Source organism: Amphibalanus amphitrite, unplaced genomic scaffold (assembly GCF_019059575.1).
Source record: "Amphibalanus amphitrite isolate SeventyFive unplaced genomic scaffold, NRLGWU_Aamphi_draft 000050F_arrow, whole genome shotgun sequence".
NCBI classification, from domain to species: Eukaryota; Metazoa; Arthropoda; class Thecostraca; order Balanomorpha; family Balanidae; genus Amphibalanus; species Amphibalanus amphitrite.
The window spans coordinates 516,664-541,362 of record NW_024881546.1 but is presented as its reverse complement, the minus strand read 5'-3'; the positions used below and the strand labels follow the sequence as shown (position 1 = coordinate 541,362).

The 24,699-nt window shown below is 48.8% G+C and overlaps 1 protein-coding gene across 3 annotated transcripts in view; it reads left to right on the top strand.

Annotated features, from left to right (window-relative positions):
- Positions 1 to 24,699, top strand: part of LOC122377757 (homeotic protein ultrabithorax-like) — a 197,020-nt gene that overhangs the window by 94,599 nt on the left and 77,722 nt on the right. Inside the window, exon 1 of one of the 3 annotated variants that reach the window (XM_043358151.1) lies at positions 21,167 to 21,359. The exons of the other annotated variants lie outside the window; for them this stretch is intronic. Coding sequence (XP_043214086.1) covers positions 21,354 to 21,359 — 6 coding nt within the window. The 5' untranslated portion in view covers positions 21,167 to 21,353. Of the gene's footprint in view, positions 1 to 21,166; positions 21,360 to 24,699 lie in introns of those variants that run through there. 3 annotated transcript variants of the gene reach the window in all.

Sequence of the window (24,699 nt, the reverse complement as noted above, 5' to 3'; positions counted from 1 at the left end):
ACGGCTAATGGCCGGGTGGCAGAATTAGCATGATACAATCAACCTTCAATTGCAGGTGCTGTCTGTCGTTAACCCGCGCCCAGATGGGGTCTGCCGAGCAACGCGGTCTGATGGGGGGGGGCCATTTTGGCCCCCCCCCCCTCAGATCTCGAGAACCACGCAACATAGCGACAAGCGGTAAACGGTGTTGGATAGCCCCAACGGGGAACTACCTTGTGACCCAATTTCATTGACCTCGGTCAAACCGATGACGTCACAGGTCAGGTCAAAGGTCGAATTTTCACCGTTTACAGGCATTTCAAGAAATGCGTTGTAAAATCGTGTAAAATGCATTTCATTGAAAATCATCGATGGGGAAATGTTCTTCAAACACATATTTTGCTATTTGAGGTCACTGATACCAGGTCAGGTCACAGAGGTCAGGTCACTGAGGGGTCACCATATGAAAGTGTCGTGTGATACACGTTTTATGGTCCATTTTACATGACAAATGCGATTATGTGGGTCAGACAGACTTAAGGGCCAGCTTAGGTCACGTTTTGGTCAAGGTCAGGTCAAGGTCAGGTCAAGGTCAGGTCAAATTAGGTCAAATTTCAAAGTTGATATTTTTGCATAAAATGGGTATCTATTCGATGCAGCTCGTCACGGGGAGTTCCATGGTGGTCTCCGTTTTGCGCTACGAGGTCTAGATTCGCTAAAAATTGAGTTCAAAAATTTGACGTCATCAATTTTTAACAGTTTTTTCGCTATAACTTGGCCAAAAAAAGAGGTATCGATCTAAAATTTGGTATGTATATCGAAGAGCGCAGGGACTATCACATATATTCCGGTTTTTTTCGAAATTCGAAAAATTTTTGGAAATTTTTTTAGTTTTTCTAAAAAAATCATTTTTTTTATTTTTGGGGGTCAAAATCCAAAAATTTCGAAAATCCGAGATAGCAGTTTTGTAGCGCCGTCTTTTCTCTACACAACCACATAAAGAACTTTAAAATTGCTTGTTAACTGTAGAATTGGTGAGCGTATCAAGATGTCATGTTTTTTGCTCATTTTTACTCGAACATGACCTCAGTTTGACCTCAATAACTCCTGACCTGAGGTGACCTGTGACTTGAAATTTTGTGTGAAGGTGTCAAATTGATGTCCGGTAAGGTACCCAAAATTTGGCGGCGCTGCGCGCCGCCGTTTTCTCGCTATTTAAGAAAAACCACAGGGGGGGGGCCAAAATGGCCCCCCCCCATCAGGGCGCGGGTTAAGAGAAAATATGAATTACTTAATTTATTTACACTCCTGTTTATATAACATCTGTCGAAACCTATCGGGGAGGAACGTTAACACAACTTGTAATTATCAAATGTCACTAAATATTTCACCTTATCCTAAACAAAAGCACATACAGCATGCAGCTTACCATCAACTTTGGCTAGAAGGTCAACTTTTGGTTGTGAAGATTCCAATACAAATCAATTAAAAGATGTGGCTGACTTAAGGTAAGGTGACGAACAAAATGCCTCCATGCAGAACCCTAACTTGGCAAGTGCATCTTAGTTGTTTAGCTTTCACAATGCACAGAACTAGGGCTTGCTATATCTGGTTCTGCTTGCTGAATACCTTATTTTATAGGCTTATAACTGCGCATCTTATAAACGAGGTGGAAGGAACTGGATTGCGGAGATGAAATTACAAAGCCTTACAAAATCAAATGCAACCTACCCCGGCTGTATTCGTCACTCGCGGGAAATTGTCTATGTGGCATACCGGCGTTTCCCATCGTCACAGGCCCTGGGATGCCTCAGAGTTCTCCACATTCAAGATCAATACAATGTCTGGCCATCCGGCGAGACGACCTCTGGCGCTGCGGAACGGCCGACATTTGCGAGAAATAGACGGCCCCTGACACCGGCAGCTGCCCCGGAGAGGTGGGGTCGGACGCTCCCGGGCCTGCCCTAAACCAGTCAGCGGTGCCCAGCCCCGAAAAGAAATTCCGCCTCTGAATAGGCTCGCTTCTATGCCGGCTTTAAGCAGGAATATGCAAGAGGGGCATCATCATGAGACATGGCGGGCACTGAACGCCAGCGCCGGGCGATATTCTTTTGCCGAGCTGTTCAAGCGGAACTCTTATTTAAAATTAGACTCGGCTAATTATGCATCTCGGATTTTCCCAGAGAATCGACGAGGTCATCAGAGGAGGCATTTGACCTCCTTAGGCTGCTATTTCCCGCAGGCGAATGGAGCTGTTTCAGGCATATTATGCTAAGAGGCCGTTCATTCTGCAAATATGTTTTCCGAAGGTAGTACAAAACAAGAGGACAACATAGGATATGGCGCATAATCGCTGTCGTTATCTATTAAGGATACCTAACCGTTTCTGAACGACATAACTAGGGGTTTCGTTTCAGTTTTGACTATAATTAAATGGAGGAGAAGGTTCGGTGCGAATTACGCGGCAGAACACAGCGAGTGTAGCGCCGGCCCGATGCCGAAAACCCGCTCGCAAATCTGCTCGTATCGCTGCATTATGCATGTAGCGGCCGGTCGGCACCAACGCCCGCTCTCATGCGGCGCGCATTGCATGAGAAGCACTTAGTTCCACTGATGGCTATCCGATAACGAGACGCCATTATGCAAATGGCGGCGGCCGCGCTGTGACGCAACGCCGGCCCGTCGGTGACGCGACTGGCGAGCCGGCGCGTCGCCCGGCCAGCGCCCGGCCGCAGCCGGCCCGGCAAATTCTCCTCATTTGTCACACCTTCTGCATATAAATGAGAACAGATAAATCTTTCTGGATTTCGGTAATGTCCCAAAATGAAGATATGAAAAAGAGTTATGGGGGCAGTGGCGGACCCGGTATTGGCGCGCGGCGGGGCCCATTATTTTCGCCAATGGCCGCCGTTGGTGCCGTGTATGTGCCCGTGCCTGTGCCGGGCCGGCCGATATGAAATACGCCTTAACACGCCCATCGCCGGGGGCCAGCCGGGGCCGACCGGTCACCGGACCGGTCACGCGAACGTGCCACGCGGGCGGAGCGACGCCCTGCGTCCGCACTCTTTACCGGTCATGCCTTTCACTTAACGAGCGCATTAGCATTTGGTGCAGATGTTCGCGACAACAGTAAAGTGCGCTTCCATCGCAAGGTGAGACGCATCATATAAGGACCTTGGCTGAGCTGCAGGCATGGGAAGACCCCGGAAATACAGAGGTGATGACTGAGGTAATACTCCTGAGAACGGCTCACCGCTCAATCCGACGTATGACGTGACGAGATTCATGTCAACGAATCTCGTGGTGAAAAAGTCCAGGTACAAGAAGTGCTTACGTAAACCAGCTAGTGATGACGGTAGGCTCATTTATTATCTCAAGCTTGCTCGAATTCCTATTGGTTTTCCGATGACTCCAGTCCTCTAATCCTCGTTTCCAGTCCTGAAATATTCGCCCCTAGTCCTCGATTCCTTGTCCCCAATATTCCAATTCCCTGCCAGAATGCCTTTTCCAGCGCCTCCACCAGCGGTTCCTCCACCCCGGCTCTGATCGGACCAAACAAAAACGGATCGCCTGCTGCCGAGCCCGACAAACAGCGGCAGCTGCCGCGAGCCGAGCCGCAGCGAAAAACAAACGCCGTCGGACGCTCTCAGCGCAGACAGAGACCCTCTCTGCGGAGACGGAGACCCTCTCAGCGGAGACAGGGACGGAGAACCGCCGCCTTGGGGACCTGCCGCACGCCTTCAGGTCCGCTAGAGAGCTAGAATAGTTTAATGTCCTGCATCGTCTCCGTGGTGGTCTCCCTAGAGATGGGTCGTGCCACTCTACTTCAAGTTCTTCCCAGTGGCTCTTCACCAACAGAACTAAATGAGGATGGGGTTAACTGCGAAGGGGTTAGGATTGTATGGCAGTATGGATGAGCTGAGATGGTATGTGAGACACCGGGTCTGCTCTACCCTGGAATCCGCAGGACGGTATTATCCAGGGTAGCCCGGGACGGACTGGGACGGCCTGGGATGGCCTGGGACAGTCTGGGACGGCCTGGGATGAGCCTGGGAGGCCCAGGATGAACTGGCACGACCCGGGCCGGTTTGTATCCGTGCGGCGGGCGGCGGCGGCGGCGCGGGACAGCGATGGGACTGGGTGAGGCACGCCGGGACTGGGCGGAGCGACAGGACCGGTCCAGCCGCCCGCCCCTCGCGTGTCGCCCGCTCCGACTGTCGTTCCGTGCGACAGGCCGGCGGTGTCGCGCGTGCTGAACCCCGGAGTGTTATGGAGGCCGGCCGACGCTGGCGGGACGGGACCGGCGGTCATCCGACATGAGTTCGGATGACGTGCCGCTCGTTAACTAATGTCAACCTGCTAGGGGAGGGCCCGCGAGGTCATGTCGTGTCGTGGTGGGTTGTGACCGCTGCCGGTCATCTGTTTCGCTCCGTGACGGTGTGAGATGTGCCCCGCTGCACCTTAGTGACCTCACACGACCCAAAATGGTCCCGGATGATGTCATGTAAGCCATTCTGCTACCGGCGTTCTCAAGGTGGTCTTTGTAGCTCATAATTCTGATCTATAATACCCGACGATCATGTGTGGTTACGAACGTTTAAGGGCTGTTGTTGGCGATCTAGGATAACTGGGATGACCTCGAGAAAGATGATCACAGATTGCGAATAGCTATGAACAAGTTCAGGCAATCCTAAATTGAGGATGATCCCGATGAACCGAGATAATCATCTGGAGCAGCGTGAGCAGCTTCTAACCTGGCTCCGTGAGGTTTCCAGCTGACTTGAAGCTGGTTGCAGTTTACGCTGCTGACAGCGAGTTGACTTCCAGCTGATGTCTAGCTAGTCGGCAGACTTCGAGCTAGCCCCGGTGCTAGCTCCAATACCTCCGTATGCCTCCGAGCCATTTCCGATCTTTCTCACGCTTCCTCCGCAATGACTCAGGATTGCTTCTGACTCAGAGAGCATGACTCCTCAGTACTGCGGTCTCGGATTCTTCACCCTGGTCGACGGTGAACGCCCATCAGCGGAAAACGACCTGAAAGACGGGACGTGCGGTCAGCGGGGACACTTATCTGAACCGATTGGCAGCGGAAATAACCGGACGTGGCCGGAAATAGTCGCCAAATGCCCGTCGAAACCCGACGCGAATTGTTGTGGCTGCGGCATGGGCGTCGCTCATGCATTCACAGTTGGCCGCTCGAGCGCGAGTAACGATCGCGTTGCCCAGGCGAGCAGTGGTTCTATTTGGTTAAAGTATGCTGAAACGTGACCCATAAGCGGTGAAGGGAGCTGTCATAGCCAAACGATTTATGAGGCATCATTCAGTGTGAGGGTATCGTTATGTCGGCTATGTACACGGTAGCAGTTACCAAATATTTTTAGTGTCCGAGGTTTGAGTTCTCGAACCCTCCAGAGCTTAAACCTTCTCTCGAGCAGCTTATCACGTGAGTTCAATTACTCATTGAACGTTCGTGACGTGATATCAATCCAATGTTGTGGCAATAATCAGACTAAATTATTTCCTTGGCAATCTTATCTAATGAAGCAACTGTGTAATTTACATATCTCATTTTGAGCTCGATGGAAGCCAGTTTCCAACACCTTCGCCGGTCTCATTAAAACTCCCATTTACATTCCGGTATCACTTCGTTATCGCGCTCCCTGCATTCCGGACCACACATTGTTCTGCGCAAATCTGAAAAATCCGCCATGATTACAATGCTGCTATCTTTGAGGCGGGCGACATTTTGGCGGCGCCACGGGCATAAGCTCCCCGTTATTAGAGTCAGACGGCCGCCTGATTAGGAAACGGCCACAATTTAGATAGCCGGCGCTTGCGTTTAATTAAGCCGGCTGGGCGCGCGGGGCGGTAGGTATTCCGGCGTGGCCGCCACCGGCCTCGACGCTGGCGGTCGTTACTTGTGTACAGGCGTGCGGCCACGGGTCCTAATGGCGTGTAAATGACACCGCTCTAAGGCACCAGATCCCCCACCGGTCGTTACGCCGCGCGGACGCTGGGCGCCGAATACGGCGCGGCGGCGCTCTGCATAACGCGTTGCCATGGATACGACGCGACCACGCGCAGATGGGAAATTAGCGAAAAAGCGCACGGAAATTGGGAGCAGGTTGGGAGAATTTGCGATGAACTTTGAGCGTCTGCGCTGCTGGTCCTCGGGCCACCGAGCCGGATCATACTGGTGATTACGAGCTTAATTCATCGCCTAACCATTTTCGCTTCAGTCTGGGGCAGCGAGATTGTTTCAGCTATGGTCCTTAGTGTCTCCAATCTTAATGAGAAACGAAATTATTGGAGGCAGCCGAGCGAGCTCAGAATCTTAGAATTAAATTTCCGCTGGTGCGCGATATGACAAACACAAATCAGGTACTAGCTCGAAGTCTTCGCAAGTTTCCAAAGTTCATTTAAGTTTCGGCGCCGACTTCAGAGCAGTCAGACAGATCCAAAATGTAGGTGAAGTAAATATCAGCAGCCTCTATCTCTGCTGCTGAGTGGTATAAAAAAGCGAATAGCGGCACAACAGAAACTACTTAATGTTTGGTTATATTATTTGCTGCAGCCTGAATGTTTAGCTGAGTGCTGAAAGAATATATGTTGTCGTGTCGTTTTTACAATGCGTATATGTTGTTGTTTTTACTATGCGTATAGTTACAATTTATATAGAAATGCATATTTTCAACCGCAAAGCTTCAGTCCAGCTGAATCTAAAACCAGGATGCTTGTCTGCCTCTTTTTCTTCCTACGCTGCTCGAGTTTCCCTCTCATTCATTCCCAATAGTGTCATAGTGTCATACCCGTACTAAATTTCTCATCTGCCAATTTTATCAGCGGGTTTGGCTGACCTACGACCCGATTCGGGTCAGAGCGGGCTGCGGCCTGCCTTCCCCCGATAGCCGCGTTAATCGGCCTTTGAGAGACTACGAGTGTCGTTGTGTCGGGCGCATGTGTGCTTCGCTAGATTAAATCGCGTCAACAACAGTCAGCGGCTAGGTTTATGGGCGTTTCCAGCTGCCTCAAAGACCATGCTGCTAAAGATAATGAGGCGGCCAAGCAGTATAGCACTAGCTTATTGAATCAGATAGGCCGCACAAACTCATGGGTGCAACCTTGTGTCTTGATTCAGAGAGTGGTGGTAGGGCTTAGCTGTTCTGTGTTCATTTAATTCGGATTGACTCCATAACTAAGGCTAAACCAGGCATTATGGTAGCACTATTGATTCGTTTCAGAGTAGTGCGTGGTAAAGTGGCCATAAACTGCTGCTCGGAGTCAGGTAAAAGGCCGCTTGTGCAGATGTTTTGTTGAGATCATCTTACTGCTTCCATTATCGTTTATCGCTCAAACTCAACCACGTGAGTCAGAGCCATCAGCCAGAGTTATTTCATGCAATATTTCCATTGGCACAGTTACTTGTGATTTGTACTCGAGGGCGTTTTTGCCCTTGCTTTTATCCAATAGCTGTTTGCAAATAAACGGAAAAATGGTAACCAGCATGCCATGCCAATGAGAATCTCTGAGTCGCCCTTACATTGAACGTGTAGGAAGAACGAAACAATGACCTGTCTGCGACGTCAATTTCTATTTCTGCTCGTTTGGAATGATAAATTTAAGCAATTCTACTATTTTTAGTATATGCTTATTTATAACTATTATAATTGATATGATATTTAATATCATATCATGGTATCAAAAGCCATGATACTTTGTCATGACATATATTTGATTGATATTTATATCCATTTAATTGATATGGAGGTTAAGGTTCCAAGGAACCTTGGCCTCATATGGAATAGTATATTGCCGGAAAAAGCAGTTAAGGAATAGCTTCCGGCTTTGGGCATAGCCCAATATCTTGATTATGACGCCCGAGACTGTCATCTGTTTTTTAATGTCATATTTCGACAAAGCATATCATATTATAAGACTAATATTTCTTCATCTTCATCCACGTTTAACGTAACTATTTATTATTTCAAGATGTTGACCCCCTTTGAGCAAACATTCGCGCATAAATAAGAATGCCAAAACATTTAGGGCCAAAACTAATGAACGCATGACTCTAGCATGCGTGTCTAAAGTAATACAGACAAAAGACGCCGAAAAACTTCCATAATGAGAATCCCCATTTTACGTAAGTAGGCTGGCACGAGTAAGTACCCAGAAAGTCGTTTCTCTGAATAATATGTCTTTGAAAACGGCAGTTAGCAGCGTTTAGCGTTACCCGCCCTGCCCAGGTCAGCGTAATTGCCCATTATTTTGACCCAAGAAAGTCTCAGCACATCCTTTTCCTTTTGTCTCTGTCTAGGCTTCCATGCGTAACACTCGCCGAAATTTCACGCACTCATTCACGGTGTGTGCACCGGCCAGCTGTCAGTGGTCGCCGCCATCAACAATGTGCCTTTTGTTGCCACAAACTGTCACAAATCTCTGCTATCTCTCTCAAACGGAGTGGTGATTTTACGGCTCGAAGTGTGCTTTACGGCTCGTTTTTATCAGACGGGTAAGTGCTCATGACTTTTTACGCACCTGGTTTATAGGGAGTAAAAGGCTCATAAAGAGCGACCACCTAGTAGAGGGCACGAGCGGTGCCGGCCACCGGGCCTTCCCTGTCGCAGGGGCGGGCGCCGCGGCCGACTGGGGGCGCCGGACGGGGCGCCGCGGCGCCCTGAGGGACACCCGCGCTGACGGGCGCCGGCCCGATGACGGTCGACTCTTTGCGGTACCGTAAATCGACCGAAATGGAGCCGCAGTGCTGAGGCGCCAGTACCGTCCCCGTGGCGGCCTCGAGCGCAACAACATCCCCGACCAGCGCCCCCGGCCCGCACCGGGCGCGCCCGCGCCGCCAGGCCGATTGCATTCCTGTGCCGCCGCCGCTTTACGAGCCGGCAAAGGGGAGCGGAAGTCTGTTTACCGAAAGGCGTCCGCGCCGGCTTTGTTGCCGATGCCGTGGTGGCGATGACGCATGGCAGCCGTCGTAATGACGTTCTGCTGTTGCGAGATGGAAACGACCGCTCAGCGCAGCGCGCCGTCGGCTCTGGCCCGCAGCAAAACAATGGCGTCTGGCGGGGCGCGAGCGCCGTGTCGCCGCCATAGATCGGGCTGGACGTCGCCCGCCGGCAGACTGCAGCGACGGCGCGGATAATTTGTCGCGGGCGTTTCTGGCCGCGGATCGGTCTTGCGTCGGTCGACGCGGCATAAACTGCGCGACAGCGGCCGTCCCGGCGGCCGGCACCGTCGTCTATTCGAGTTTGCACTCCGGCATGAGAGGTGTCGTGCATCAGAGGGGGCGCAGGTGTGGCGACCGACACGGCACATTAGGACGGAAATCTACATGCGGCAGCAGAGCCGCCCATACGCAGGTGATAAATATGACAAAAAGACGAAACAAACCCTGCCGTGAATGCATCCAAATTTCACAGAAACCCTCGTTTTCTGAAAAGCTGGATGACTCATGTTTTGACTTTTGCATACATTAGATAAACCAACCTGGAATTTGCACTATTTTCAAATCATAAATTCGCACTTGTGCGATATTCCCGTCGTCGATAAGTCTGAATTTTCCATCTCTCCGTCGCCGATACGAGCTGCTCCAGCTGCGGCTGCGACCGTCGTTATCCGTCGTCATCGCCGCCATCGCCGCCATCGCCGTCACTGACAGCTAATTCTCGGCGCGGAAATCGCGCGCGCATAACGAGCCGTTAAGACGAATGCGATGGGCGTTTTTAGGGGCGCCATCGGCCGGTCGGCGCCCCGGGCGCGGCGCCCGCCGCCGCAGAGGACACATCGAGCTCTGAGGTTCGATCGCGCCGAGCCGGCTGAGTTATCAGCGCCGTGATTAGCCGGCGCTGCAGCCCAAAGCTGCGCTCCGATACCGGCACGCTCATTAAGCCAAAACGATAAGTCTGAGGGAACGCGGCGAAATGTCTCTATTAGTCATCTATACCGCCAATTGTTATAATAGGCGCCGCGCGATTGTAAAAATTCATAGCCGACGTCCATCAGCGTGCTGCACAATTAAGCCCAAGAAGCTTTTCAGCGTGCATATCGCAAATTATGTCGCGCTTGTTTGGGAAATGGGATGCAAACTCATTATGGGCGGCGGAATGCATGGGGCCTTTAAGTCTGTCCCATTGAGATCTCGGGGCTCTGGGCGGTTGAATCTCGAAAAGAGCGGCCACAGCGCCGTCGGCTGGGTGCAGCCGAGCATAATCTTGGCCCATTATTTCCAATCGTCACTCATAGCCGGCTCACGACGACCGACGGCACGGGAAGGCTCTGGATAGGCACACCCGAATGCAAATGGCGTCTGGGTGTCGGTAACGGCTCGATCGGCACCTGGGCGTGCCAATTGGGCCGTCCGAGCAGTCAGCACCCCGCCGGAGCTGTTGTCGCCGTTTCATTTTCGGCACACAGCCGCTGTGGAAGCGGCACGGGGTGCTCACGCGCCACTGCCACCCGGCCTGCTATCATTTTCGGGAACCGCCCCCAGAGGCGTGATAAAACATTTTTCCAATTACACGGAGGCGCGACGGCCGCGCCGCGTCCGGACGACGCCCGAGAATCTTCAGAAATGCTTATTGATTTCCTGGTTTAGGTAAAGCTCGCTGGGAAAAGATACCAGCGGCGGCTAGAACGAGCTCTAGGCGGAAGGCAGATCTGCCACGTGGGCAGGGCCTCCTCTAACATACCCACTGGGTGGGCAAATGCCCACCCAGTCACCACAATTGCCCACCCAGTGGCGTCGATTTGCCCACCCAGAAGCAAATGCAAAAATTCTGGTCCGGCCGGACGTCCGGTACTACCTTTCTGATCTTAAGCAAACTGGATGCTGTTTGAAGGTCAAAAAAAAAAAAAGTTTCTGGTTGCCCGATATTCAGGGGCGTAGTCAGAATTTCCTCAAGGAGGGGGCCAAACGCACAGGGGCCCAAAATAACCCCCTCAAAATCCAAAAAGCCATCTGGTTGGATCCAATATTTTTTGGAGGGGGCCCAAATAAATAGAAAAATATTTATTAACAAAAATATTAGAACTGAGGGGGTAAGCAGTCCATGGGCCCTGTAAGATAGGCCCACGAATAGCTTCATAGAGTCGCCAGTCGGTTTTGAGGGCGGTCTGAGGGCCCGTAGGTCGGATGAGGGTTCTTCAGACCGTCACAGGCCCCTACAGCGCACGAGAGCCTCGTAAGCCGTCTGAGGGTCATATAAGCCGCCTAAGGGCCACTAAGACCGACAAAAGCCCTCTTTGCACTTGCAGAGGCCCAGTCATGCCGACGGAGGGCTCTCTCAGACAAACTAAGGACCCGTTCAGGGCATTTGAGGGCTTCCTCAAACCGATAGGGGCCCCTCAGATCGACAGTGGATCCGATCCGAGCTCCCTCAAACCGATATAGGGTCAGACCAACAGTCGGAACGCATTGATTCTGTTTACACACCGTTGGACCCAAGTTGGACCCATCCCATCCAACTGACCCCCTGGTTTCAATAGGGCCCCAAGGCTCTAAAATTGGGGCTCTCTTGGCCAAAGTATAACTACTCAGCTGTGTCAAAGGACTGCCGCAGGGGCCTTTGCGTCGCCAAGGGCCCACTGTGTCAGCCAGGAGCCCCTATATAATAAGGACCCCTGGCTTCCAGGGGGGGGCATGGTCCCTTTGGCCCCCTCCTTGGCTATGCCACTGCAGGTGACAAGCGTTCTTCCAGGCGACCAGGGGGCAGGGGCTAGGCGACCAGGCCCCCAGGCGACCAGGGGCCCCCATGCGACTAGCCCCCAAGCGACCGGGGCCCTCTAGGCGACCAGGGGCCCCAGGAAACCGGGGGTCATCGGGTGAGTGCAGGGGCCCATTGGGTCATCAAAGGGCCACAGAAATGAAACTTCGATATCAATTTTCTTCCGAGTAAAAGACGTTTTATCCAGTGTTTGAAAAAAAATATCCCAGGGCCTGAGGGGCTCCCCCATGGCGCGTTTTGCGCTCAAGGGAGGGGGCCATTGCCCCCGTGGCCCCTCCCCCTTGGCTACGCCCCTGCCGATATTGTTATTCATGGACAAAGCCAGCTAAATCTCTAAATACGGCTGAGCTAAACAAATAAGCAAGAACCATTACCGGTTCTTTACTACAATGTATTATGTTAGTTAGCCCTCGCCCGGTGAGGGGGGTTGATGCACCCCCCTAAGGTTTTTCACAAATAACGTAAAAACGGCGGCGCTCAAATTTGGCATACCCTCTGGGGCAACCTTTTGGCACTTGTCCTGAGAATTTCAGATCTCTAGTCTTTTCAGGTCAGGTCACCAGGTCACAAACCCCGTACAAGTTCAGGGGAAAATTGGACTAGTTTAGCGGCAACTGAATGGCAGAGTTTTTCGTTGATAACGTGAGTTCTATAGCACTGGTACATTGTCAAAATAGCAAAAATACCGAATAAGAATACCTACCACGCAGTTTGCGGAGGGCTGTACCTACATGTAACTCTGGAACGAATCGCTCGAGCATCGATAACCATAAAACATAGGTACGACAAACGTTAACTTTGCAAACTATCATCGTATTTCCAATAACGGCACTGCTTATTTCGCCTCACCCCCGCCCCCCCCCCCGTAACAGGTTTTGAAATTGGTTGAACCCCAAAACAGTGGCTGGATTCGCCCTTGGGCAGGGAAGTAGCGAAAATTCTGCCCACCCAGTGAAAAATCCTTAGAGGAGGCCCTGCACGTGGGCCAGGTAGATGGCTGGTGGGGAGCGGTGCCCGATTATCTACTTAGAAAGCGGTTCGAATCTGCTAGCTTGACGCTCAATTTTAAAATTTTTGTCCTCTTTTGAGATGTTTTTGAAAGCTGTTTAGAATCTGAAAATTCAAACATGTTGGGTAGTCAGATATAGCATAAAAGTGAAGTTTAGAAAAGCATAAAACATAAACACCTTCTTTACCTTTGTATCAACAAGATGTTGCTCCTTTCTTTCTAGGCGGCAAACTTCTCTCCTCAATGCAATCGTCTATATTATGATGGCAATTGTTCATTCCACGCCTCTTGTTCCGCCTGTAGCGGTTTTTAACTGTCCTTGTACCGCGCTCATCACACGCCGCTCTCTGCAGAAAAACCTGAGAACCCGTAATGGTCTCTAACTATGACCTGCGCAGTCGTAAGTACAATTTAGTGGCGTCACCTTGCAGACGTCCGCGATGTCCCCGTACTTGCAACGGACGGCTAGCAAGTGAAGAAATTATGCTGGCAGCCTTGCAGACAACGCCGAGAAGAAAATCTATGAGATAAAGCCAAAATAAATTGTCCAGCCGCACCTTGCCGGCCTTCAGTGGTGCGGCGGACCGGCGCACACCTGTACTTAAAGCCCGCCGGGCACGCGGCAGCTCATGTTAAAAACGGCATTTTGTTTACACTAGCCTAGGAGCGTGCTATCCCCCGTGTGGCTAAATCACAGCGGCCAACATGCAATAATAGGGCCTGATTATACACGCAAAACAGGCGCCACGTCGCCCAGATAATAGGCCGCCGCGCTGTTATCCGGCTGCTGATTGGTGCCGAGGCCAGCGACGCTGCGCGCCCAGAGATTTACAGCCACCAATTGTGGTGCAAAAGGGTTTCTTCTGGCGCTCTGGGCCGGGTGAGTGACCCGGCCGAGAGGCGAGACGTCCGCGCCGCGCCGGGACCGCCGCAATGCGCCGGGACGGTCGGCCAGCGCCCGGAAAGGGTTGGATCGGAGGACCGCGGACGGATCGGACCTGGGACGGATCGGATCAGGGCGAGCGGACCGTCCGATCTCTGCCCGGACCGTCCGATCTCTGCCTGGACCGACTCGTAACTCCTCGCCGGCAGCTGGGCCGGATCGCAGCAGGATGCGGCCCGACGCCCTCCGAGAACGGGCCACGGCAGAGCGCTACCGGTCGCGGAGGCCGAACCAGCGCCTTAGCGCTCAATGGCGCGGCTAATTGCGTGCGACCGTCGGGCCGTGCAAAATGCGTCTGAGGACGCGCTCTACGGCCACTCAAAAACGCAGCCGCGGAAAGTGTCACCCAGCTCGTTACGCATTCCTCGAGCAGCTGGGGCATTCCACGTCAAATCGAACAAAAATCGGCTGTTTTGCACCTTACCATCAGCGATTTCATTATAAATTTGTGAGCGAGTTCCTGTGTGGCCCCGGACATTACATTGATGTTTTTTGCACATTCTGACCACAGGCCTTCTAAATATAGGGCATCAAATTTTTACAAAATGTTGCATCTTTATATTTTTGAACGACCATAACTTTGGTTGTACTTGTTTGATTTGAATGAAATAAACCTTACTGTTTAGGTTATTTCTGAGGCATTTAATTAGAATTGCACCTACTTAAATATATGACCTTGAAATTTGCTTAACTCTGTTCTTAAGCACAAATATTGAAATAGCAAAAAACACGTCACCTTCTATTTGGCTCATTTTCATATATTTTATTGCCTACCATATTCTTAAAAACCTGTGAAAAAATTAGAGTGGGCCATTCATAAGTTTTGAAGAAAATTGCACATATGCAAACGTATGTTAGCACGCGCAGTGGAGGGGGAAGAGCGAATTTCGCCCACCCCTCCTGTTTTTCGCCAATATCTCATAAGATTAATGCGAAATTAATTATGGCTACCTGTCAAGAATTGAATTGGACATCTCATCGTGCAAGCAATAAGAAAATCGGTTCACAAATGTTCTAGTAATAGCGGTGTAAAGTGAACATCCTGTCGCCGCAGCGACGCGGCGACTCGGCAGCCGGCGCCGACCGCTACACAGTACACGCCGCCTGAATTGTAGACTGTGCCGGAACGGAACGGAACGGTTCCGTCTTTACATCGCGCTCCCTACCGCTGATTACGTTCGATTCGCGTCAAATTTTGTGAGAATACTAAGAAATGTACAGGCAATCTTATGGTGAAAGAATTTTGAAAATCAATTGGTAAACAATTGAAATATGAACGTGTAAACACAAAATTGTGATTGCTGCGTTTCCCGCATCAACTTATACATACGGCCTTGCCCGCATCGGCCGAGCCCGCCTCAGCCGGCGACATGTTACTCTTAGCAGGCCTCTAACTGCCATATTTATTATTGGATTAACTAGAAATTCCCCATACATACTAAAAAAAAAATGTATGTTCTTTCGTATAGTGAAGATCAAAAGACGTGAAGATATCGTTGCGTGATAATGTTTTCGTTGAATTTACTTCATGATGCATTTCCACACGGCTCAAAATTCACCGCAAAATACCGTTTGCCTGAGACACTTTTACTATGGAACGTGAATGCTTGACTACGATGACTATGCATTTCCATTCTCGCAGAGTTTGGGATATCACTAATCAGCAATCATTCATTTCAGAAAGTGTACACAAGCAAGCATGTCTTGACTCTGTCTTTCAAGGTCACGCGCGGTTGCGTGATGTTGATGCATGAAAACAGCGTTTGCCGCGAAAGTTATGAATGGCCCACTCCAATTTTTTCACAGATGGTTAGGAACATTGTGACGGACATAATATGTAAGAATTACCCAAATCGAAGGTGACGTGTTTTTTGCTATTTAAATTTTTCTGTTTTAATTCAAGGTCAAATGCATTTCAAGGTCACTTCAATTTAATTTTATAACTAAAAATCAAAGCCTTATCAATTGCCTATAAGACCCTGTTAATATCATTTTGATACGAGAAAAGGAACCAGAGTTATAGCCATTTAAAAAATTGATGTGTGGCATTTTTCGCTATATTCGATGACCTATATCTCAGCCATACGTTATCAAATTTCGAAAATATTATACGTAGCTCAGTTTTGAACCATGCCCAGTCTGCCTACAAATTTTCAGAAAAATCGAAGGGGGTGACGGATTTCGGTGTTTGATTTGACGTGGAATGCCCCAGCTGCGACTGTTAAGACATTCTAGGTAGCTTGGCCGCGGCATAAACCGTCTGCAGGGCGCCGGAAAGGCCACTGCGCGCCGCTCCACGCCGCGTAGCGCCGTCCGCGCGCCACATACGCCTCACGAGGCCCCGGCGGCGGCGGCGGCGGCGGCGGCGCGGCGCGGGGAGCGAGGTTATGGGAATGCCGGGGCGGGCGGCACAGCAGTAACACCGCAGTCAAGTGCGCCGCGTACGGCCGCCCCAGTATGCCCGCCAGTCAATAGCGCCTACTAGAAACGTCGTTTTCATTACAAAAACGACCTTAACCGTCTTGTTAAGCGTCCGTTAGAGGCTGTTCTTGTCAGAATGCTACGATAAACAGTAATTTTAGGATGGATATTTGGACGGTACGGATGCGGGACACAGTGGCTTTACTCCTGTCAATAGATGAAGACGTGACAGGGGCGCTGTTGTGAAGGTAAGCTCCGAAGGTGGCTGCCACTCGACCTTGCCGGAAGCCAAACGGCAGGAGCTCTCAGACAGCACAAGAGCATCATTCGCGGCTTTGCAGACCGCACAAATGACGTACTTGGGACGTAAAACTGCTCGTGGCGCCACACGATACCCCTGCCGTGCAGCGCGACTGATGGCAACGTTTGCCGCCCACTTGCAAACACAGTATTCCATTGGATGTGACGCTCACTGTGGCGCGTCACCGTGTAGAGGAAACTGTTCCATTTGTTCTGACGATTTGAGTATGCCATTCCAACTGCCTTCTCATTATTCACCTTATACTAGCAACGTGCCAATTTTATCGCTCTTGGCACTGTTCGGTACGTTAACCCGCGCGGGGCTGGGGGGGGGGTAAATTTTACCCCCCCCCCTCGCGAATTTTTGCGATATCTCAAAAACGGCGGCGCGCAGCGCCGCCAAACTTTTAGTACCTTTTCTTACATCAATTTGACACGTTCCCTGAAAATTTGAGCGAAATCCGTCGGAAAATTTTTGAGAAATTGACGTATTAGTGACGTCATGTTCGCCATTTTCGCCTCAAAAACGGCAAAAGTTCAAACGCCGCTAACATCTTCATTTTTAAAGGAATCAAGACGTAACAAAAACGGTTATACGTAATTTTACTTTGTCTATCAAATGGCTATCTCGGTTTTTTGAAAATTTTGGATTTTGGCCTAAATTTTTTCAAAAAACTGACTTTTTTGGGAAAATCATTATAAAATCCAAAATTTTGAGTCTATCGAAAAAACCGGATTATATGTCAGAGAAGTGGTCTATGTGCACCTACATACCAAATTTTAGAAGAATCGGTTCATAAATGTGGGATTTATTCAAAATTTTATGACGTCACGACACACAAATTTTTTGAAAAATTACTTTTTTGGAAGTTCTAGACCTCGTACGGAAACAAAAATAGCACCATTCGATTCGCCGTGAAAAACTGCATCAGATAGACACCTTTTTAGGCCTTAACAACCAACTTCAAAATTTGACCTCACTTGACCTGACCTTGACCTGACCTCGACCTGAAATTCATCCAGAGGTGGTCCATATCACTTATTGAGTGTGTCTATTGAATTCTATGAGTAAAATGACCCATAAAACATGTGTCGCACATGCCCTTTTCTATATTTTGTTTTTTGGTGACCTGACCTGACCTGACCTGACCTTGACCTTGACCTCTGAATGATATTGTATGCAACGAATATTGTCTTGGTAGCCTAAGAACACGTTTTGGGCGATCAGTCTCAGTCCATGACTCCATTCTTCGGCAACTACGGTGCAAGGCCGATACTGTAGAAACTTGCAATTTGTACCCTTGACCTGACCTTGACCTTGACCTCAAACTTTAAATTAAGTACATGTTTTTAGTAGTTCGTGATGAGAGCTTTCGATTGGCGTTTGAATTTTCCAAATCGGACCATTATTTCGGGAGATAACAGGGGGGGGTAAAATTTACCCCCCCCCCCCAGCCCCGCGCGTTCGGCTGGAGACCCCAGCCCCGCGCGGGTTAATGCAGGTAGGAACTAAATGTAAAGGGAATAAGAAGATCACTTTGTATCTAATTAATTCTAATGACATGTCAAAGTAAGTAATGTTTTTTACCATGACATTTGGATGACATAAACTTATTGAGAATATCTTTTGCATCTTCATACTGCGTAATTCAGACATACTGGCATACGTAGGTAAATGGTACTGGCAGTTGGTTTCCATAACGGATTCACACAAGCGTAAACCAGCCATGATATGATTGAGGTAGTTGTATCGCTAAATGCAAAACTAATGTATTCATTGAGCTGCACTTGCAAACATTTCTTAGAACTCGATCATTATTGAATATTTAAACACTATTTAATCGCGGCCGCGCTGTCCCACTTTTCGAGATGCGCCTTGAGTCTGGCAATTTGTGGCAAATGTGTGTAGATAATTACGTGTTTAGAAGTATTGATTACAGCTTATGCGGCTTTGTATGTGCTGGTTTGGATAAAAAATCAGCTCGCATTCAACCGAAGCAGACTTATGCAAGGTTACGAGCAAAGTAACTGCAGTTTTCCTGTCAATTAGACATTGAACGGGGGTTTTGAAGGCAGACATTACGGCAAGGCAAGTGCAATACAGCTGTTTCAGTACCATCGAATCAATCCTTGCGAGAATGACCTCAGTCCCGAAACGGGGTACTCATAAGTGTCCACTTCCCTGTAAGCTGCGCCCTAACTATAGCAATTACATGCATTTGGTGGTCGAAGCTCTCACCCAATACATTGCAACTCCTTTATTGCCTCTTGGGGAGGACACCTCTGATCACTGCCTGCAACAGGGGAGGACGCCTCTGATCAATGCCCACAACAGGGGAGGACGCCTCTGATCAATGCCTACAACAGGGGAGGACACCTCTGAGCACTGCCCGCAACAGGGAAGGACACCTCCGATCAATGCCTATGTACACCAGGGGAGGACACCTCTGAGCACTGCCTACAACAGGGGAGGACACCTCTGAGCACTGCCTGCAACAAGGAAGGACACTTCTGAGTACTGATGGAGCCAGCAGTACTCAGAAGCGTAACCAGTTTGTATAGGCCTACAAACGTTCTTGCTACTTTAGAAAAAAAAATTCACTAGTGAAAGAAAGTGACTCCTCAATCTTTCACATGAGTAACTTTCACTTTATCTACATCAAAACAAAAAATATCATTTTTTCTATTGTGAGAAATACACCATCCAAACACATGCATAACTGATGTGAATGTCATAGCAGCTTAGCTCTGCAGCTGTTGGTTTGGTTAGTATCATCAATGTAATATGAAGAGCATTCTTTTGACCTAGTCAATTACATACCCTTTTCTTCTTGATACTTGACTCATACGCGATCAATCCAAACATTCATTTATTCAGTGCGGGATAGATCTTACGGAATCGGACATTATCGTAGGTTGTCCATGTGCAACACATACCGACCAAACATACAAGCATGACTGACCGTGCATAGGTTATAGCAGCTTCGCTCTCTTCTCATCATCTAAATAGAGGATTTTTAAAATTTGACAGAGCAATGAGTAAATCAAGAGATGATCAGCTGATTAATCTCACGGTGGTTTATCTCTGACGAGGTGACTCAACCAAATCTGAGACCATAGAAAAGATTGTTGGCTTGTGTACTTATCAATGTCGTAATATGCATGGATATTGGAAAATTATGACAAATGGTAAAAGAAAATGAGATTAGGAACATGGACTTGAAGAATGCAAGTTAAGCAGTAAAGAACCATTGAACAAATATGCAAAGCGCCAAATATTGAAGTGTCAACAGCATGTTGATCCAGAAGGTCAACTCTGTTTCTTTCGTGATATGTGTAACAATTGGTTTATGACTTTTCTCAAGACTGCTTTACATGTCAAAAAATGATCAACTTGCTGGTTACTTTTTTAGTTTCTTGTTGATTCTATGAAACATTTATCTGTCAGCCAATGCTGCTTACTTTTTCACCCATTCTTTCAATTCTATGGTCTTTCATCTTTGTATGCAATATTCGATTACAAAAATCGTTTGGAAACTGCCAACATATTTTTGGAACGCAATATTTCGGTTTACCTAGCTAAGAGTCAAATTGTGTTTCTATGTAGGTTCTAATAACGTCGCCATACTTTGTAAAAATGGCAAGAGTCTTTATAAACATGCATGGGTGGACCCAGGAATATTTTTGGTTGATACGTGTGTAAAACATTTGCCATAGTTCATTACATTTGGCTCAATATTTTTACAATCCTCCATTGCAAAACTATACTGTGCGATCAATCAACTTTATAGCTTGACTAAGCGTGCCTAGTTAAGATCGTTGATCGGATCTGAGATTAACTGAGCTTTGGATAGTTCTGCTGTCGTGCTGGCCAAAATAGTCTTAACAGTAGGAAAAGTGGTTTCATTTTTAAGACTATTCGTGCATGCTACTAAAAGTGTCATTTTCTATACATAATGGCACCTGAAACACCATTGCTTCCTGTGTTCAAGCGATATTCGTCACCAAAAGGATTCACAAACCCTATCGTAAATAAGCTGATGGCATTTGAACAAACTCCTGAAAACGCTTGCAGCGCAAGTAGTGTTCTGCTGATGGTTTATTCTTCCTTTGCTACAATTCTAGAAGAGTAAATGTGTATTTAGCGTAGCATACATTTATAACAAGTTCTTATGTATTTACTACTCAAAGATGAGCAGAAGCTAGATGCTTAGCTCATCACCAAACTAAATGGCTATGCCATTTCAAGATATCTGCATACATGCAGGTGCAATCTGCCGCCGCAAGAATATCTACGGCTCGAAGAAGAGCAGCATTCCTTCACGCAAGAACTCTGGCGGATTGCAGCCTTTTGACTTATTTTGGTCGGCAAGCCATCCAAATTAGAGAATGCGCCTGTGACTCCACTCCTGCGGCCGTAATTGCCCGTCCTGCAGCGGCGGGATTCTCACATGATGGCTTTACGATGCACCAAAGCCATAGCCGGCCGTCGTTGGAGGCGAAGTGGTCGCTGCCGGTCGTCCAGCAAACGGCTGATCGATCGCTGATACCGGGATGCGAACGGCAACTCAGCGAGCCTCTATGCCACCATCGGCACGACACAACAGCCGGACAGCTTGTGTCAGGTGGCGCATTTCTCATTGGCAAATGGCCGCCGCCGCCGCCGCCGCCGCCGCCGCCGCCCTCGGCCCGCCGCCGCCGCGGCTGCGGATGCGCAGCGCGCCGGCTCCAAAGCCAAGACGACGCAGCGACGGCTCAGCATGGCAGCGCTGCCCGTCCGCGCGGCCGGCCACTGAAAGCGGCGCTCCGGCGGCGGCCCATTCCAGACGGCGTGCACGTGCAACTCGCGCCCTCAACAGTCGGTCGGCTCCGGTCCGCCTGCCCGCCCGCCACCGGCGCCCGCCGCCCGCCTTACGGCAGCAGCAGCAGCAGCAGCAGCCCGCGCGACGCCCGGACACCACCAGCGATGTGGGTGAGTGGACCAGCCGGCCGCGCGGCCCGTTTATGACTTTACGGTGCTCTTGGCCGAGGTGATGGTCGCTGAGATGTCCTGGCATTGCCCGTGACGCTCGGCGGCCTGTCGCCGGCCCGCCTGCAGGGTGGTTAGGTGGGTGATACCGCCTGAGCGGGCCCCGTGCGGACGATTCGTGGATTTACACGGCCTCTATGAATGAGACGGCCGCGAGGTCCTCAACCCTGTCGTAAAAGGGTTTAAGGTCTATAAAATTTGGGACGTGGATTGTTAAACAGGTTAAACAGATGGCCGGCAAAACACTTGCTGTGTCGTTCCTGGGTGTTTCATACCTGCTTCAACATGAACGGCGTTATAAAACTAGCACTCTGCGCGGCAAGCACTCATCTTATACATTTCGGGTGATGGCTTATTCCGCTAGCGAAGTGCGTGATAATCTTTAATGAATTACTTTGTGTGATATCAATGTCCAACCAAAGTTTACTAGCGTTATTGAGGCAGGCTTTTCAGCGTAAGCATTCGACTGCACCATCATGTTTGAGTTGAAATGCTATCAACACTAACTTTGAAATATGACACGATTGTTGTATCGTTCTGTAAATATAATCAGGCATAGCTGGCACATTCTAGTATGTAAAACTACAACTCCCATCAATCTTTAAGCAGTACCGACGCGTAATTTTCACATGATTCCCTCCTAGCCTCCGCCGCCGCCCGGCCGGCCCGGGGCTGGCGGCAGCTGCCACGGCGGCGGCGGCGGCGGCCATATTGCGGCCAGCCGGCCGGGGCGGGCCGTGTTTGCCGACATTCGCCGCCACTGTAATGGAGGCGAGCCGGCCGGCCGCCGCCGCCGCCGCCGCCGCTGACGCATAGAAACTTGGGTGGCTCTGTGCGAATTTTGAGCTTCTGTGAGTACTCTGTGACAAAATATGCTTAAAATGTATTCGTTAATTTACATTTGCATGTATGCAAGTATGTATTAATTATCCGAGCTCGATATCAAAAGTTCCAAATAGGTATCAGCATTCAGCAAGGGAGCTCTCATGACTTTTTTGGCTAATTTGCGCTTCACTGCTTTTTGAAGGATTCTCAGCATGAGTCCGACATAATTGTTTCAATAATTGTTAAATAATTGTGCGCTAACCAATTAGGTATATTATTAGATATTGTTTTTGGGGAAAATGGCTAAATTGAACGAACATGAATCGCTATCATGACTCTTTCAATTCGATGAAGATTTCAGCATTCACACCCACCATTTTTGATTTTTCAAATTATCAGAATGTCAAACCTTCCTGTGTTGTGTGCTGCGTATTATCTTTTTTAGTAGTTTTCAATTATGTATTCAACTTAGACTGTTCCAGTTGCTTCATGAATTGATGATTTTCATATTTTCATATTTTTACTTTTCCTTATTAGTTTAATTGTTTTTAAATGACCTCCTTACAAAATTATACCTTTTTATTATTTCCTTATTATTCATTTATAATATTTCCTTTTTCTTATCAGCATTTAACCGATGAATAAATTAACTACCATCAAAGAAATGCTCTTTTCCCTTTTTAACCTCCTATTCCGTTATTTAAAAACTCTACATGAGACATTTTTATATTTAGGAAAATGTATGCCTGCACAATATTAAAATGCAGACATTTTCTTCTGAAAGTGTATAACATATTGAAAATATTAATGCTGAGCAACTCAAAAGCAATTATTTTGCTGTCTTTAACATTAATCTATCATACGATAAAACAAAATAATTTCCATGCACCTATGCACAAATTATAATGGCGGCACTACACTACTTTGCAGCATTTTATGTCATTTTCATGTATTCAAAATGGTGTTATAGGGAAAACACCAAGTTCAAATCTAGATTTTAGCACATTTTACTCCTAATATGGTTATATTCCTTTGGAATCTGAATTTAATTACACCTGTTCCAAGTGTTCCAAGTAAATCGACCCTGTGTCAACTTTCGATATCCATACACTTTAACACTACCTAAAATAGCTGACCTCCAAAACTAGCTAATGCATCATTCCACCACAGCTTTCTGTAAAATGTTTTAATCACAGTGTTTGAAGAATCAGAAGGCGAGGCTGATCCATCAGCCTGATTGAAGCATTCACCTGTTTTAATGACTTCCCCGTCGAAATGTTCCACGATAAATCATCAGTGGCATTTGCCACACTCGACGCGTGATATGAGCCACTCTTATTCAATCAAATGCTTCCCCGAAGCCGTATCATTTCGATGGTAGCATGAATGTTCGAACTCTATGCGTACCGCCTCTTCGATGGCAATGGTCCTAAGTTTCCCTGCTATTACATCGTAAGACGAGCCGTGAGGGCCGCCGGCCGCTATGGGGGCCGAATAGAGTCATTTTCATTTTGCAAACGTTATTGGCACACTTGCGGAGCAATGGCGCAGTTCTTTCACGTTCGAAGCAGAGGCACGCTGGCCCCGCGCCAGCAGGCTGGCGGCTTAAGACCAGGGTTTATTTTGCACCTGATAGTGCCGCTAAGGGTTATTGGCTTGGTGTTATGGCAAACTGATAGAAAACGACGTCCGTAAAATATTGATACATGAAATTAGCTGCAGCATTAGTGTACTGCATTTATCTAGAATGGAATTTGTACAGCAAATGAACTTTTCGATTATTGCACCCTTTAGTTAATTTCATGCCACGAATACATGATATGTGTGCACGATTTCATTTGGCTGCTGTCAAACTTGGTTGCAGCTTGAACAGCAAGACACATGGGTGACACACTCGAATGTTTGCGCTAATGGTCCACTTATTAGCCGAATGGCAGGCCGATCTGGACGGGGTGTGGCTAAAACCCGCGCAGTGCTCGTCCACCAAACTCCAGCACGCCGCCCTCCAGTGACACGGGCGGCGGATTCACGCATGCTTCAACTCGTAAGACATTGTTTATGGAGCAAAATTATTAAGCAGGCCGGTGTTAGTCGAATTTGTGGCCCCGATGAACAAGCCCCGGGTCCTCTGGGAGACCGGGTCGCAGGAAGAGGGCAATTTTACCTGCCTCCCGCCGTGATAAAGAGCTTGCAGTCACGCCGGCGTAATTGCTAATTGCTGTGAATGCTTCTAAGCGCTCCGACAGCAATTCTTTGAAATACGATACGCAGATGATCGCTTGTAACTGCGCCCAAAAACGACAGCCTCTGAGCGGCCGACAGCGACCGGTGATGTCACGTTGGTGACCCCGTGAGCTGGCGCTGACCTAAGATGACCCGAAAACCACTCAGCTGGATACTCGGCTAGGCGGTCACTGCTGAAATACAGCCTCTCGCAGCTCTCACAGACGCAGCACTC